The 18,135-nt window shown below is 40.6% G+C and overlaps 1 protein-coding gene across 6 annotated transcripts in view; it reads right to left on the reverse strand.

The window, feature by feature from the left end:
* Positions 1-18,135, reverse strand: part of LOC147107654 (POU domain, class 2, transcription factor 1-like) — a 148,898-nt gene that overhangs the window by 23,454 nt on the left and 107,309 nt on the right. For all 6 annotated transcript variants that reach the window (XM_086006865.1, XM_086006867.1, XM_086006870.1 and 3 more), the window contains 5 exons: positions 15,386-15,480; positions 12,483-12,659; positions 9,717-9,858; positions 5,911-6,056; positions 2,863-3,042 (listed from right to left, as the gene is read on the reverse strand). In XM_086006865.1, the coding sequence (XP_085862991.1) occupies positions 2,863-3,042; positions 5,911-6,056; positions 9,717-9,858; positions 12,483-12,659; positions 15,386-15,480 (740 nt within the window). The remainder of the gene's footprint in view (positions 1-2,862; positions 3,043-5,910; positions 6,057-9,716; positions 9,859-12,482; positions 12,660-15,385; positions 15,481-18,135) is intronic.

Below are 18,135 nucleotides of genomic sequence, written 5' to 3' on the forward strand. Positions count from 1 at the left end.
ATAGGACCCCCGGTCTGTTAAAGGGGAACGTGACCTCTAGCAACTCTCCAGCAAGCCAAAAAAAAGCTAGCCAAACTGCACCCCTAGTATAGCAGTAAACATCAGATTGTTTTTCCAAACAGATGGCCTAAAAAGGATTATTTCACTTGTTTACAACATGCAGCTGATCTCTTGAAATTTCTCAGCATTATGGCGCTCACCACCCCATTTATATGGGGGAAGCCAACACTAGACTTACAACAGTAGAAATAAAAGGAAAGCTAGCTACAGATCAATGTGAGATTATTTGACTCCTTTTAAAATAAAATTTAAATACTAAAGCTTCAGAGGTACATTGAAGTGGCTCTTGCCAGGCCCACGACAGGAAATAATGCCAGCAGCACAATTGGTGCGGAGACCCAACATAACTAGCCTTAGCTCGTTCTTCCTGCTTTGCTCCCCGAGAAAAGGTACATTTGGGAGGCAAAGCAGAGGAAAACAAGTCCCTAAAGTCCATAGTATACAGAATTAAATTAAATTAGTGAACAATTAGACATGGGCTAATTAGGCATAGTGAGCATGGATTTAAAAACAGATCACGCTTAACTAATTTAATTGAAATTTTGAGGAAATGACAGTGTATCGATAAAAACACCACTGTGCTATAAAAGTCTATGGCAGAATTTTAATCTGGAGGCCGGTAGGGGAGCAGGGGAAACAAGAAAGCGGTCGGGAAACCCAGGAGAACGGGTTTCCCTGCAGGCCCAGCCGAATTTAACGGCAATGCCTGATTTACATTTCAAAGCTCTGTTTCCCGCCCGCAGCCAGCCAGATGGAGAGGCTGTCCGGCTGTCGGGTGGGCAGGCCTGCGGCACTAGGCTGCAGAGAGGGAGTGAGCGAGGAAGGGATCGAGGCTGGAAAGTTAATCGGGGGCCGGAGAGGGGAGGTCGGAGGTGGGGGGAGATTGGAGGCCTTGTGGAGAGTTCGGAATGGGTCGATCCAATCGCTGGGGGTGGGTGAGGCAGGGACGCTTGGTCCAGTAGGTAAGTGGAACGGCACTTACATCCTGGATCTAGCAGTCCTCGCCTCCCTTTAAGCTGTTGGGTTCCCCGAGGCCAGGGAAATCCACTTGCCCCCAGTTAAATTTGAAATGGTGGGTGCCAGCCTCATTATAATATTTAAATAGGCAACCCGCCTCCTGGGAGCAGGTTGGCTGCCCGCCCTCCGCCTTGTCTCCATTAATACTGGAAGTGGGTGGGTTGGGGTCGGGATTAGTTTTTTTTTTAAACTCTAACCTCCCACTCGACCCCAACCCACCTATTTTTGGAGTTAAAACCCCCCCCCCATGACTCTATAAATGTGTAGAAAAATGCTCAGAATAGGCAACATTTATATTTGAAACCTAGGAGAAACTCAAGGTTGCAAATCAAAACACCCCCTAGAGAATTTCAATATCGTTAAGATGAGAATAAATCTGTTTACATCCCCATTGCAACTTAGAATGCACAGCCTTCGTTCAGCTGGAAGGGCTAGAGCAATTTGGGCATTACTCTAGGGCAATCAACGAACGGACAAGCTGATTTTAACCTCAACACAAAGCAATCGATAACTAGACGTTAATAAGATATAGAAATTAGGACTTCATCTGATTTCCTTACAAAGTAATGACAGCACGTGAACTTTCCTTTTAACCTGAACACCTTAGCTATAGAGGCGCCATTTAGTTCAGTCCCTGCAAGAAACTAACTGCTTGAACTTTGACGGATTTAGTCCCTTACAGATAAAAGCACAGTACTCTGCATGCATTGCGGCTTCGCCATCTATTTCTGATCTGTGAAAAGCAAGAAACAAAAATAGGAAAAAGATTCTACCCTCGCCCAAGTAAACCAAACTAATTTTATCCACAAAAATCTGCAGATAAGGAGGGCAAAACTCATTTAGTTGTACCTGCAAAGAACTTTGGGAAGGCTTCCATTACCCTCAAATGGCAAGTTTAGGTTTTAGTTTGATCTTCCCAACAGTCATGTCACAAAGACTAAATAGGATTGGGTAAAAATAAAACCTTGCATCTCATCTGAAAATTGCAACGTTAAATATCCATTCCTCTGAGGGAGAGTGGATCCGAGAACCACAGTTGGACACCATGAGGAATACTTGACAGATCCCAAGAATAAATATGTAAAAAGGTAAATCTACTTCACACGTGTATATTTACTTAACATCCATCACCATTCAGTAACCCAGGAAGTAAAGCACTCACCATGATCAAAAAAGACTTGCGCACTCTGCTTTCTGTCTTACCATTTTTCAACAAATACACAAAAGTACACATGCATATATTATAAAGTATTGAAATCGCACGCCCAATAATGCTGTCTGCATTAACTCTATTTACTAATCGGAAATGCAATTATCCACATCTGGATTCCCAATTAGCCAAATGCAGCTGGTGGCCAACATACTGGACAACACTGACCTAAAGCCATCTTTGGCACCAAACTATCTAAACAGAACTCTATCCACAATCTGTCCGCATTAAAGTATTTTGTATAATCTATGTGAATAGCTCAAATCTCTGTATGCAAGTCTGGTTCTGTATCTTATACATTGTTTTGGTCCCCTACATGCATCAAACTAAACTAGATTACACCATATCAGCTGGAATGAGTATCTCCATTTACTGAACAAGTATCTCTATTTACAAAGTTTGTGTTATTGCGACAAAATTCAATTTTCTGCACATCACAGTGTATTTGTACAAATGACTTACAGCTAAGCTGCAGAAAACACTTTTGCCAATTAGGTTTTGTGAACAGGAGTATAAATAAAATTGGTACTTCACTTAGAATTTATTTACATTAGATTGTACATATGTTCTCCTACCATGGAGGTGGGGTTATGAAAAATTGTTTTGGTAGAAGTAGTAGTGCCGCTGTTACTGCTGGGTGGATTAATCCGCTTCTCTTTCTGGCGTCTGTTACAGAACCAGACTCGGATCACCTCCTTCTCCATCTGCAGCTGATCGGCAATCATCATGATCTCCTCCGAGGTAGGCTTTTGGTTCTGCAAGAATGAAACAATTTTCTTTTTTTTTTTTTACAGAAGTTGAATAAAGGTCTCTTTACCATATCTAGCACATAAAGACGGTCAACATTTGATTGTGACTATGTTTTTACAATTATTATAACAAACAAAATATATTAATAGATATCCTATGGCATTGTTCATTCATATATTCTCACCTTGAGCACAGTTGTTATGTTTAGCTGCTAATGTGGCTTGTCCCTTTACGACCACTACTCCAGCACTCTGTGCAAATCCAAGTCATTGTAGCTGCTTGTAAATTGTTCATGTCAATAAGAAGTAAGCAAAAAGGGTTCTAAATTTCAGGTTCCAGCTCAATGCCCGTCTGTATTTGCTTATTTTTTAAATATTAAAAAAGGATTATTTCACATCTGTAACAAAGTGTGATGTCTGGTGTGTGATGTATCTGCACTAAATTTAAAAAATATAAATTTATAACATGACAAAACAGATTATATACTATCAGGCCATATAGAAATAAAAATGTCAGGAGGAATGCAAGAACCAAATAATACAATTTATTGGATTACTGCTGATCTATGGAGAAATCTTAGGGAGATCGCCGTAACTTTCAGTTCCTCTTTTTCCTTTCTCCCACTCTCAGGGGCACAAACATTGACCTTGCTATATACCTGATTCCACAGAAGTATACTTGAGGTCTTAATCCAATTATTACTGATTTACAGTCTGCCTAAACTCATGTATAGGCATACCTCCGTTGGGTTGTGCACACTTCCTACATCCTTTTTAAGATGAGTAGAGGGGGTCTTAAATATTTTAGTATATTAATTTCTGAAAGATCAGAAAATGCTGATATGCTTTCTATGTTTCAGGTGGAAGATGCCTTGCTTAGGCTTAGCCATTGTGCATTACGTTGGAATTTAATTTTTACATTGTCCTTGCCGCCTGAAAAAAACTTCAGAATTCTGTGTAATCAGATAGAAAATATTAATGCAGCAGTCATTAGCTTTTTCATGCAATCTGTACTAACTTTGTGTAAAGTTTTGCACCACTGTGCCAGTGATATGAGAAAGGAGACTGATCATTAAGTAACTTAAGGGATAAGTTACTTTGTGGAAATCATCCTACATAAATGGATTTAAAATTTCATTATGAAGAGTGTACAGAGGAAATTTTCCCCATGGTGCTGAAGCCTAAATGCCTGTTGACTTCAATATTTTCCCCCCGGTGATCTCCCCAAGATTTCTCCATAGATCAGCGGTAAACCAATAAAATGCATTATTTATTTGGTTCATGCATTCCTCCTTGTAACAGTATTGTTTAATTGCATTTTTATTTCTATATGGCCTGATGGCATATAGTCTGTTTTGTCATGTTTACTAAAATGGCATGGTACCTAAAGACCAGCTCTATTCTAGTCAGAAGATGACCTAACAATGCATCTTTGGACAAATGGGTTAGCTGCTGGGTAGGGTTTGGACCATCAGTGGTTGCATTATCTTGTAAGTAACAGAAATCCTTCAGACATGCGTGCTGCTGAGAGCCATCATTTCTGGACAAGGAAAGATTTTGGCAGAAGACTGGGTGGATAGTAATTTGACATGTTCAAATCGAGGCCCAAGCATGAATTCCATTATTTACTGCCATTATCTATTGTTTGAACTTGAATAAGCTCACTTAAATCAGGGTTGGAGAGAAAATGAAAGCTTGTGTGTTCAATGTGCTTAAGGCCATTAGGCATGAGTGCAGGTGCTAAGAGCATACAGCTGGGCATCATAACAGCCAACACCTTAAAAACTGTAGGCACAATTCCCTGACTGTCTTTTGATCCTTACAGGTGATTGGAATTTCTCAGACCTGGAAATGTGGTACAAATCCGTATGCAAGAGTCTTCTATGTGGTATCAGCCTTGTGTACCCAATACACACTTGAAGGACCCCAAAGTCTTGACTCTGGTCAACCCGCACCCAAGTTCTCTGGGCTTAGGTAAGTAGAGTATGCTCCTACAGGGAGAGCATCCATGCTGCATCAGGTGAACAGAAATTCTACTTGTATGAATTTTTCAGTACAGTAGTTTGGTTTTGTAAACTCTAACAAGTGTGGCTTTGGGTTTCTGTGCATACCAGACACCTTATTGAAAAGAGAGTATTTAATCAACATAACAAACAACAGAACAAGTAAATGTTAATGAATAAATAAATGCCATTAACTCTGCTCTCATCGGTATTCACACATCATTGGTACTGCCTTTTTTTGGGTGAATTTTTGTGTCCATGAAGATGAGTGAGGTCAGTTCCATGGAACAGAAACCTCCAGTTTTCTTAGTTTTGTAAATATTTGCAAAATTAGGTCATCTGTTATCTCCAATAAGGAAGCCTGAAGAAAGCGAATAAAGGAAATGACATTACTTCTTCCCACAACAGGAGAGGAGGTATATGCCAATGACTCAAAGCTACAAGGAGATGGAGCTGTTCTTATAGCCTGGTTCATATTGAGTTACTCATATTGGTCATAAAAATGCCTGGATGCTGACTGCTATTGGCTGTGTTTCACTGGTTCACAAAGGTGAGCCCAATAGTCCATTTTTCTCTATATCAAGATTAGTAAAATAAGCAAGGAGTGGCATATTAAAAAAGGGCATAACCATAACATTAATCATGGATCAATAATGGGATTACGCAAGATTGCACACATCATCCTGACTTTAAACCAGGCGACCTTGCTGTCAAATTAGGGAAGCAGTCTTATTTATATACCAACTTGAAGTTAAGATGACAGACACCTGCATCGTGGTCAACACAAGTCAAATTAGCCCCAAATCAGGAATTAACTATATCACAAAATGTTGGTTCTGCACCACTATGCATCTCATTGCTGGTGACTGACCTCCAGGAAACTCTTTTCTAAGGCCACTCGAACATTGGTCTCTATGCTGGTGCGTTTCTTTCTCCTGCGGCTCAGCCCTTCGATTCCCAGACCTGGAGAAGCCAGGGAGCTGGGATTTGACAGTGCAGAGTCTACTGACAAATTTTCTGTTTAAAGCAAAAACAAAATTGAAAAAAAAATTAAGAATAATAATTTCAACTTACTGGATCAATTTATTAAAACTTCTGATGTGTAATACTGCAGGAAATCTAATGCTTAAATTATTTAGATTTACAGAATTCATCATAGACTTCAGTCCTAGACTGATCAAACCACCAATACAGAGTTATGCTCAAATTATGCTGGAACCCTCAAATACTTCAAGATTGCTACAGCATCCTTACAAGACAACAAAAAAACGCTAGTCGGTCTTGGCCTAATGCACGAACACCCACTTTGGGCAGGATTGGCAACTGGGGCTGCATCATGACTTCTTGCTTTGGGTCAAGTTAATATCATGAACTGACTGTGGGGAATAGTGTATGTAACCAGATAGCCCATCATTTTGTGGTACAGTGCATTGAAACAATATGTTACACTTACAATTCTGGAGTCACAGCAACACAATTTTTTTTTGATAATAAATTTGATAGCGATTTTAAATGTCATCTATGTTGAAAAGAGACTATTGCAGTTATTAGCTTTAGTTACAGACAAAGCCACCCAAACGTGGGCACTACAGCAGTAGTCCCTATGGGGCGAAGAAAATAAACTTGTTACCTCTTACAGTAACTTCTGTTTAGCTAGAGATTTTTCCTACACAAACATGTTGTTAACCTATAATTGCAGTACTTTTCTTGTGGCTAGGTTTCAGTGTGACAAAGGTTTTGTACGTCTTGGTTTATATAGTTTGAAATAGCTTGGATAACTCAGTATTAGAAATAGTGTCAGCCAGTTGTGACTCTCGGATATCTGTATGAAACTTGCTTGTTTTAAGTTTGAATTAGATTGTATTGTGAACTATAAGGTCTAACAGCACCATGGAGCTTGGATTCCAGACAGTGTTTATGAATTCATCTTAGACCAAGATGTAATTATGACAAAAAGTTTTGGTCAAAATTTTAAATTAAATTTCAATGCAAAGTTGGCCCATGCCAATATACAAAGCAATACTTTGCCAAGTCCAGGTCATGCACAACAGGGTACATTTGGTCCTTGATCAGGCACAGCAACTGTCTCTGAAAATGATCTGATCAAGAGCGGTGTAGCTCAATTAGCTCTTTTGTCAGTAAATTTTTTAGCCACATGAAGGGAACCTCAGGATTTCTCTCCTGCATTGTCGAATTCCCATGCTTAAAGAAGGCCTAAAGTACGACCAACTGTGTGCTCAAGAGGGGTTCCGCTGAAACTTGATGGACCCGCTATACTCATGATTAGATGCTGATATTTTGTGTACACTCATTCAGACCTTAGTGGCTGTAGTCCGTATTGACATAGGCCACAAGAAACCCTGTGAAAGCTGCCTGATGTGGTCTACAAAATCTGGAAGAATGGTTCCACTCCAGGTTGAGCTACTAACTTCAATTCTCATTAACGGTTTACGTGACTCATGTTAAATTCCTCTGTATATTTGTAGCTTTGGTCTAACAATACATCTATAGGCAATTTGTCACCATCTTCCTCCAATCACTTTTCAAGGGAGTCTTATTCCCAATTGCCTGTACATAGACAGGAATGTTTTAAATCAGATTTATGGGTTTCAACTAGCGTTAGAAAGCTAATCATCCCCACTATAGACAGAATTATGGTTCTTATTGATTCCACTGTGAGTGATGGTCTTCTTCATGATGTCAACTTGGTTATGAATTGTGCTCTGTAGTACCCAGTTATATTGCCTGGGAAAGGCTGCCAAATTCACCTGTTTGCTAGAATACTCCTTCCCGGAGAGAATCTGGACATGCCTCGGAGGGACGAGTGTCCAGTGAAAATTGTAGACTGAGATTATGTCCATGCAGCTATAGTTACTTTACACATTCCCTTCACTAGAGGGCTAGAAGAACAAAGCCATGCTTGCTTGACTTATGATTTAGGAGGCACCCAATACCCCTCAAGAATATTCACACTTTGCAGATTATACTCCCGCAGAGGTAGTCAAAATAAAAGGTACCCCATCACAACTGGTAGCAGAATTGCTGCAGTAACACTGTCCTGGGCAGTGCAGCACTGTCTAAGAGAGCATCATTGAAGCAATCTTACAGAAGCAAAATACTGCTGATTCTAGAAATCGGAAGTAAAAACAGAAAATGCTGGAAATACTCAGATCAGGCAGCATCCATGGAAAGAGAAACAGAGTTAACGTTTCAGGTCGATGGCCTTGCATCAGGACTCGAAGCAATCTTGCCTGATTGGAGTCCCATGTTACTAGACATATAGTTGCCTCCTTGAAAGGATCATACATAATCTACCCTTGAGTTACACAGAATGTTTTTGTTATCTGTGCTAACATTCAAGTTAAATTCTTGGCATTGTGTGTGAATAAGTGTCCAGCAGCAGTCAACTAGCCAGGATTGAAATTATTTGCTTGCTGTACTTTTCTATTGTATACTAAATTACACTGGGAACGAGATGCAACAGCTCCTTATCGGTGTGTTCCATGAACCGTAAGCAAATTTAGCAAGTTGCAGTATTGGCCCAGAAATTCGGGTCGGGGGCTTCCAGCGGGTGTAAGCCCCCGACCTGCACTTACCTAGCGCGCCAGCCGTTGAGCTGTGGGCCTCCGTGGAATTCTGATCCTGGGCCTGCTCCAACTGCCGGCACGCAGTGCTTGCATATCCATGGGGCGCAGTTAGTTCGATGCGTCCCCTGGGATCACGTGGGCCATGGGGAGCCAATCGGAGCAGGGAATGCTTCATTCATAAGTTTGACAGGAAGTGCTGTCAAACTTAGAAATACTACGAGCCCCAAAACATCACTAAATCTTCAAATAAATTTTTAAAAACCATCACATTTTTAAAATAAACTATAAATTACATTAAGTAACTATTTTAAACAATAATTTAAATTTTTGAAAAAATAATTTTATTTTCTAACGGGGCTAAAAATAAACTTACCTTTCTTTAAAGTATTTAAAAATAATAAACCTGTGGAAAAAAGTTTTAATTTTAATTAATTCACCACTTACCTTGTAAAAAGCAGGCCTTGCAACTGCTTTTTAAATGTGTAAATTCTGGAGACTTACCCTCCCGGGAAAACATGCAAAATAAACAAAGTTCGATGCGCACGCGCAGCCTCTCCTGTGCACGCGTTCGAACTCTGAACCCCTTCTTTCAGGGGAACGGAAGTGCAGGTTTCCCGCACATGCAGGAAACCAGCACTTCCATTGGGCTTACGGGTGAGTACCCTGTGCGTACTCACCCGTGCAGACCCGAATTTCTGGGCCATTATGTTTAGATGACCCATGCTGACCCAATACAAAGACACTTGCTTTGTTTTGATGGAAGCAATGTATTGCACGGGTCAATGTGGAAAGATGCACTGCATTACCTCAACCCAGCCACACGTGCAAAGTTGCGAAGACATTTTCATGTGTGTGATTAGCACATGGTTCCCCTTGAACCTATCAAACTAGATTATACTCCTAGAGTGTGTGGAATGAAGTACAAATTTCTTCCCTGAAGCTGTAAACGTCTATTTCAGTTCACTACATCTTTATGAAGAATGTGAAATAAGTGCAAAACTGAATGATAACGGAAGAAAATTGTTCAATTTACTGATCCTCAGCATAGGAGTGAAGGGCGAAAGAAAAATTGGAAGGAGAACTCTCAAACCTGCATCATTCAGCCACTTTTCGAGCAATGGTTTGAGCTTGCACATGTTCTTAAAGCTGAGGTTCAAGGCTTCAAAACGAGAGATTGTAGTTTGGCTGAAATCATTTCCATAGAGTTTTCCCATGGCAAGACCTACATCACCCTAACAAGAGATATGGAGAAAGAAATGCAAGTTCTTTAATACTTTGTTATACTGTATTTCATGTACAATGTAAACATTACAACTCCATATTGAATCCCAGGGATAACCAATACAAAAATCCAACCAGATGTACATTATTTAGTCAGTTCTTGAAGACCACAGGGTTGGTAACAACACATAACTGAATTATATTTCCCTAGAATGAGCAAAATGATGGCATTGTCGTTCATCAACAGCTGAACAATGAGCAGGATAGGCAAATGTAGCTCTGAAGAAGTTCATGGTTATCCCACACTCCTGTTAGCATGGCCAAGATCAGAAACAGTTTAAAAGAAATCAATTGTGTTGCCAAATTTCAAAAATAGGAACAAATATCTAGACATCAACATACATCAGATGAAGTGATTACTCTGCTGCTCTCCCTCACTACAGCAGCCACCAATATACTTCTCTCCTTAAGTTGGAGGATAGGAGAATTTGAGTCACGAACTTCAAAACTCGTACCAAATATCTCTACAATCAGATAATAGGAAGTCTACTTTAAACAAGTTGATCACATCCACCCTTTTAAAAGAACAAATCCTTAAAAAAGGTAATTTTATGTTCATGTTTCTGCTGCCATGTCTTTCCCTCCATCTTGCCCATTTAACTAAACAAAGAAATATAAATGTAAGCCCATTGCTAGAAAAGTCTAACCAGTTGCTCTGACTATCAAAATTACAATGCTATTGAACAGCAGCAACTGAATGGTAAGTTTGAGATAATGTATATATAACAATTTGTCATCCACAAAATGCTGTCATACTCTAGTGGATTAATCTAACACAGCTAATACAGTCTATTCCACTTTCCAATGCCTATTCAAGTGTAATCCTAATTTAAGGGTACAATTTGAAAGTCAATTTATTTATGGAAGCCTAGAGCATAAAATAACTATTACTTTCAATTACATTTCTAGATTTGCTGTAATTATGTATAATACAAACATGCCTACAAGTGTTTTGTAACTTTAAAATGTAAGTTAATCCTTATTTTAAAAAAAAGTAGTTTGTTCACATTTCTTATTTTAGTTGGATGACAAAAGGAACAGCTGTGGTGGCCTGGAACAGATATGGACAATCTAGTCTAATATGGAGAATGGCCTCTTGAGCAAGTCACCAAGATGGCTGCTGCTGGTTATGGAGTAAAACCTCACAGTTACCACCTTCAAGAAGAAAGTAAAAGGAGAAAACAGGAGGGAATTCCCATCAATGCATTGGGCCATATTTTGCGACTTCTACGGGTGTGTACGCGTCCGTAGGGGCCACGCAAGTTCTGGGTTTAGGCATGCGAAGCGCATGCGCTGAAACCCGGCACTTGCGATCGGTCAAGAATTCTCTTGACAGATCCTCCGCATGCCCAAGAAAAGTACCTCTGCGGGTGGAGAGTTGCGCTTTTTGCACAACTTCCACCCGCTGAAAGCCTGTCAAATTCTTACGCCTGGTAAAAGCAGGCGTAGGGCCTGCTTTTACCAGCATAAGAGTTTTAAAAAATAGAAAAATAAACTGTTATCACTCATTTATAAATTAAAAAATATTCTTCAAAAAGCTAAGTTTATTTTTAGCCCCAGAAGAAAAAAATTTCTTCAAAAAATTAAATTTGTTTAAAATATTTAATTAAATGGCATTTTAATTAATTTCAAATATGTAAAGTTTAAAAAAAAATTATTTCAGTGTGTTGGTCTATTTTTTTAAGTGATCCCCATTCAAACTTCTAACAGTTCTGTACGTACGGACCTGTCAAAAGTATGAATGGGGATTCTCTTCTTTTATTGGTTGGGCCGGCCCACATGATCCCAGGAGCGCCTACGAACCGCATGCACCCCGGGATACGTGGGCCTCTGCCCGCGCAGACCCGGAGAGGCCCAGGATCGCAAGCCAACATTCTTCCTGGGCCACCAGGTACTTGCGTAGAAATTTTGCAGGTCGGAGGCGTCCGCCCGTGGGAAGCCTCCGATCGCAAATTTTGGCCTATTATGTTTAAAAGAACTCATCAATAGATTCCAGAGTGATGTTATCATAATTTGAAATAGTTATAGACCTCAGAATCTTAGTATGCTGGATCCGTACAATTTTCTAGCCATCAGAAATGTCATTCTGTACTGGAACACATTATCTAAACAGTCCCAATAATGTGCCAAAATATTTTAATTGATTTGATTTTGCAGCGCATCTCATATACGTATTCCTTCTAAATCCACAACCTGTGTTTTAAGGTATAACATTGTAGAAAAATCAGTGTACTGTAAATTGTTTTTGCAGGGTCAAAAAATATAGGCTAAAGCTCCCATTCATAGTTTTTTGGATCTCCACAGTTTTTCTGTTTTTACACAGATTTTCTGTCTTTTTACAGACAGCATGTATAGCACTGCAACTTTAGTATATTGTGCACGAAGTAACAACTTAACATGTCTCGCACGTGAAATGCCAAAGTAAAACAACCAGCATCTTACTGGAACATTATTTATGCAAGTTTCCATTGCATTAACTATATTTTGTAACAGTCAGCAATTTAACAATAAGATTAAGTCTATTTTGCAAACTGTTACAGTAGTTCACTTATAAAAAATGAAAATGTTTCCCCACCTGAGTGAACCCTAGTTTGATACGTCTCTGTTTAAACGTCTTGGCAAACTGTTCAAGTTCCTCAAGGTCACTAGGCTCCTCTATGTTAGGAGTATCTACGCGCTTTGGTGTTGACTGGCTCTGCTGAACCGACTGGATAGGAGTTGTTGCTATCGTTGTGCGTGTCGGTGTTGCTGGCTGAAAGAAATCATATCTTAAACTTTAATAAGTGAGTTTTAAAAATTTATGATGCAAACGTCAGCCCAAGGTCATGAAGAGGTTTGCAATACAATTCCTCTGCACCACCCCACCCCCACACAATAAGAAAGATTATAAACAATCATAGGTTACATGGATCACTACAGCTTAAATTTCATTCCTGAACTCCTCGTCCAGTTCAAATAACTTCTGAGGGAAATGGGGAGTAAGGTAACCTGCCTTGTCCATTTATGTAGTTGTAAGATTTTGGGAAAAGGGGGCAGGGCGTTGGGCGAAGAGGGGTTAATTTAAACTCAGTATTAGTACCTAAGGTTGCCAGAAATTTCTTCAACATGCTTCATAAATATTATATTGAAGAAATGGGCCATCCTTGCCTCCAACGGGTCTACTATATTACCCCAACTGCATGAGCCCCAATCTTGTGCAATAACCTTTTATGTGGCACCTGATCGAATGCCTTTTTGAAATCCAAATATACTACATCCACTGGTTCCCCTTTATCTACCCTGCTAGTTACATCCTCAAAGAACTCTAATAAATTTGTCAAACACGATTTCCCTTTCATAAAACCATGTGACTCTGCCTAATCATATTATGATTTTCTAAGTGACTTGATACAACTTCCTTAACAATGGATTCCAGCATTTTCCCCGACGACTGAAGTCAGGCTAACTGGCCTGTAGTTCCCTGTTTTTTCTCTCCCTCCTTTCTGGAATAGCGGTGTTACATTTGCTACCTTCTAATCTGCTGGGACCATTCCAGAATCTAGGGAATTTTGGAAGATCAAAACCAATGCATCCACTATCTCTTCAGCCACCTCTTTCAGAACCCTAGGATATCGGCCATCAGGTCCAGGGGATTTGTTGGCTTTTAGTCCCATTAGTTTCCCTAGTACTTTCTCTCTACTTATATTAATTACGTTAAGTTCCTCACCCTCATTAGACCCTTGGTTCCCCACAATTTTTGGTATGCTTTTTGTGTCTTCTACTGTGAAGACAGATACAAAATATTTCTTTAACATTTCTGCCATTTCCTTATTCCCCATAATAATTTCTCCTGTCTCAGCCTCTAAGGGACCAATGTTTACTTTTGCTACTCTTTTCCTTTTCACATACTTGTAGAAACTCTTACAATCTGCTTTCATATTTCTTGCTAGTTTTCTCTCATCATCAATTTTTTGGTCAACCATTGCTGGTTTCTAAAACTCTCCCAATCCTCAGGCTTACTATTATTCTTTGCAACATTATAAGCTTCTTCTTTCAATCTAATGCTATCCTTAACTTTCTTTAGTTAGCCACGGTTGGATCACTTTTCCCGTGGAGTTTTTGTTTCTCAATGGAATGTATTTTTGTTGAGAATTATGAAATATTTCTTTAAATGCTAGCCACTGCTTATCTACCGCCATACCTTTTAATCTATTTTTCCAATTTACCTTAGCCAACTCGCCCCTCATACCTATGTAATTGGCTTTATTTAAGTTTAAGACTCTAGTTTCGGACTTAGGCAAGTCACTCTCAAAATTAACATGAAATTCTATCATATTATGATCACTCTGCCCCAGAGGATCCTTTACCATGAGATTGCTAATGAACCCTGTCTCATTACACAATACAAAATCTAAAATAGCCTGTTCCCTGGTTAGTTCCATGACTTATCTTGTTCTAGGAAATTGTCCCGAATGCATTCCATGAACTCGTCCTCCAGACTACCTTTGCCAATTTGATTTGTCCAGTCTATATGAAGATTAAAGTCCCCCAAGATTATTGCATTACCTTTGTTGCAAGCTCCTACTATTTCTTGATTAATATTCTGTCCAACAGTATAGCTGCTGTTAAGGGGCCTATATACTACTCCTACCAGTGTTTTCTGCCCCTTGTTATTCTTCTCCATCCACTTTCCTGTTCCCCTTTTCACTTTCCTTAGCTCTTCTGCAGCTCTCATGTCACTCTGCAAATGTCTACTCCCACAACCTCATCTTGGAGGAGTCCATCAAAATCCTGAGCTTCCTTTTCATCAAAGCTGACCCAAATGGTCACTACAGTCCCCACCCAAACTACCATGGCTGTAGCTTGGCAGTCATCTTCAGGTCCCTCTCAGTCCTTCCCCCCAATCGTCCACAACCCTTCCCGTCTATCCTTCAAAGTAATTTGCCCATTTCAAGTCCATCGGTCACCTCAGCATCAAAATCTCTTCACTTAGCCTTTGCACTGAGTGAATCTTCATCCTCAGCAAGTTCAACTTAAACCTAAACTCTCTTGCCCCCTTTAACCCGAATTCAACCCAATTAAATCCACCTCCCCCACCCCCCGCAAAGTCATCCCTTCTCAACATCATGAGGTCCCACTAAGTCCAAGGTCTCAAAACATCCTCAAAGCCATCTACAATTTTTTTTAGAAGATAAAACAAGATCAGGGATATACACCAGAAGACCTTTTTTGCTGTTCACACCAATACCAACTAGTCTCAACTAAACATTAACTTAGAAAACACTGGTTTACCAACTAAAAGGGGAATGTCAACTAAGATGGACAAATTGTAACTGAAGAAGGATCTTAATATAAATACCTAGCAGTTTTGAACATTATAAATATACGGCATTTTCAAGTGTTACACCAACTCTAGCAAAGTTGAAGACAGGAAAGTTTTATGAAGCTGAAGATATGCAAGTAAATTTTAGTGCATAGTTTTGTTCCCATTAAACTGACCTGCGTGCTGAAGGTGATGCTTGGCTGAGACTGCAGGAGGTTGGCTTGGCTTTGCTGAGGTAGTTGTTGTAGAAGGTTCTGGGCTTGTACGAGACCTAACATGAATAAATACAAAAATATATTAAAAAAAATAAATACCCATCTCACTTTTTAAAAAATTTACTAAGTTTTCAATTGAAACAAACATTGAGACAATAAATATTCCCTAAGAACAAATGGGTATCTTGCATCAGTTATAAGAGTAAACAATCGTGAATACAGAAAATCTGAAATAAAATAGCAAATGCTGGAAACTTACACAAGGTTGGTCAACATCTGAAGGAGAAAGATAAGTTAATGTTTCAGATATAGCTCTACATTATGGCGTTTTAAAAATGGATATTTTTGGTGATTTATTTTCTGTCCATTAACATGAGGGATATCATTCTTAAAGTATGCGATATCTCTTTCTATTTTTGCCACTGTGTCAAGGATTCAAATATCAGGTATAGTCAGCTAGAACCAGAGTAAAGTTGCATTTGCTCTTCTTCAATCATAGATTAACATCTTTCATGGTACCACTGCATTTTTCCACTTCCCACATTGGCCTTGGTGAGCAAGAATGCCAATTTAGCACCTATATGTCCTAAAATCCACTAGCTGAGACTAACCAAACTCTTCCACACAGAATTCTTATGGAATGAAAATATCCTTTGCCAACCATCAATCTGAAATTAATTTAAGAACATGTAAGAAATAGGAGCAGGAGATTCGGCCCATCGTGCCTGCTCCGCCATTTAACGAGGTCATGGCTGATCCGATTTTGGCCTCAGCTCCACTTTCCAACACCATAACCCTTGACTCCCCTATTGCTCAAAACTCTATCTCAGCCTTGAATATATTCAATAACTCAGCTTCCACAGCTCTCTGGGGTAAAGAATTCCAAAGATTCACGACCCTCTGAGAGAAGAAATTCCTCCTCATCTCCATCTTAAATGAGTGACCCCTTATTCGGAGACTACGCCCCCTCGTTCTAGATTCCCTGACTAGGGGAAACATCCTCTCAGCATCTACCCCGTCCAACCCCCTCAGAACCTTATGGCCTAGAAATTCACTATGGCCCCGCCAGCTGGCTAGCGCCCAAAAGTTAGCGCTGGGCGCGGAGCCAGTTGCGACCGTCAGATATTCAGTTTTTGCGCCCCAAGTCGGAACCGGGCGCTATTCCAGGGTGTGCCCGCCCCCGCTTGGGGCGCTGAAACTGAATATCAGCGCTCTAGGTGCCGCTGCGCCACCCGATGCGGTGCGGCAGGCTGCGGTACTGCAGGCCTCCTCCTTCTCTTAAGGTGGAGATGCCTGCAACGGGGAGATCGCCGCTGGATTGTGCCGGCAAATGAGCCCGGCACCACGGAGAAGTGCCGGGCTCGCGGAAACCAGCCGGCAATGCCGCGGGGGGGGGGGGGGGTGGTGGTGGTGGAGGAGGCCGGGGAAGGAGGTGCGGGCAGGCGGCCGCCAAAAAAGCGGCCGGCCGCACCTCCACCTTTATGCGCCCCGCTAAGGCTGCAGTAAGGTCCTGGTCTCCGGATGTTAGTAGCGGCCGCCACGGAGGAGGCGGCGGCAACTGAATATGGGCGTCGGGCCGGCATCGGGGCGGAAACGGGGCACTGCGCACACCGATGACGTCATCGGTGCCGGCGCAGCGCTCCCGGCTACCGCCGCCATTACCGCCGAGCTCAATATCAGCGCAACCTCCTCTACTGGCGCAGAAGCCCTCTTTAGGCGGTAACTGGGCGCAAAGCTTGCAGCGCCTTACTGAATTTCTAGGCCTATATGTTTCAATATGATCACCTCTCATTCTTCTAAACTCCAATGTGTATAGGCCCAACCTGCTCAACCTTTCCTTATAAGACAACCCTTCCATCCCAGGAATCAACCTAGTGAATCTTCTCTGAACTGCTCTGAATTTAAAACAAGATCCTGGGAAATGAGAGGACAGTTTTCTAACCAACTGCAGAACCAGTTCCATTTAAAGCCAAATATTTAAACAACAAAATTTACAAGATGCTTCTGTAAAACCAAAATTGCAGTGGTGCCAATGTCAGTGAAAATGAAACAAATACAAGACGGCCTGGCACAACACATCAAGGGCATCAATTGTGAATTTGGCAAGAACTAAATATTCCGAATATCACCATAAGTATCAGCTTGGGAAGTGACCAAGAAGCTTGATTTGCAGAAGCACTAATCTGCATCGTCAGTTTGTAGATAGAGTGAACTTAACAGGAACGATGGACAAAGGGCCTCTATTACAAATTCAGGCCTACTGTAGATACCTTCTTGGGTTCAGTGGTGTTAGTTTCTTCTGTACGATGGTCAGACCGCTAACTTTTGTGAGTTGACTTACACTGCCCTATATCTACTTGTACAATAGCATAATTGGGGTGTTGATAGTAACGCTTTGTGATTTAACCAGATACTCTTGTCTTTCCCATGTGCTCTCAATGTCTCAAGCCTTTCCAAAAGACAGACCCAGCAAGCATTTGGCAAGACGAGGCATATTCAGTCAGTACTACTTATTTTTGCATAATAATACAAAATAAAGAACATGCCACATTCCTGTACATCAGTGGGTTGCTTACTTGACTTAAACAACTTCTAACCACCCTCTAGAATTTTTAACCTCCTAGTCTTGGCTAAAACCCTGAGTTTTCTCTCTAAAACCGGAGTGACAGGCCTGTCAGTGTTTTATCGCCCTCTGTTCACAGGCAATAAGG

The sequence above is a fragment of the Somniosus microcephalus genome, chromosome 14 (genome assembly GCF_052327205.1).
Source record: "Somniosus microcephalus isolate GS21.2 chromosome 14, FLI_Smic_1.0, whole genome shotgun sequence".
Taxonomy (NCBI): domain Eukaryota; kingdom Metazoa; phylum Chordata; class Chondrichthyes; order Squaliformes; family Somniosidae; genus Somniosus; species Somniosus microcephalus.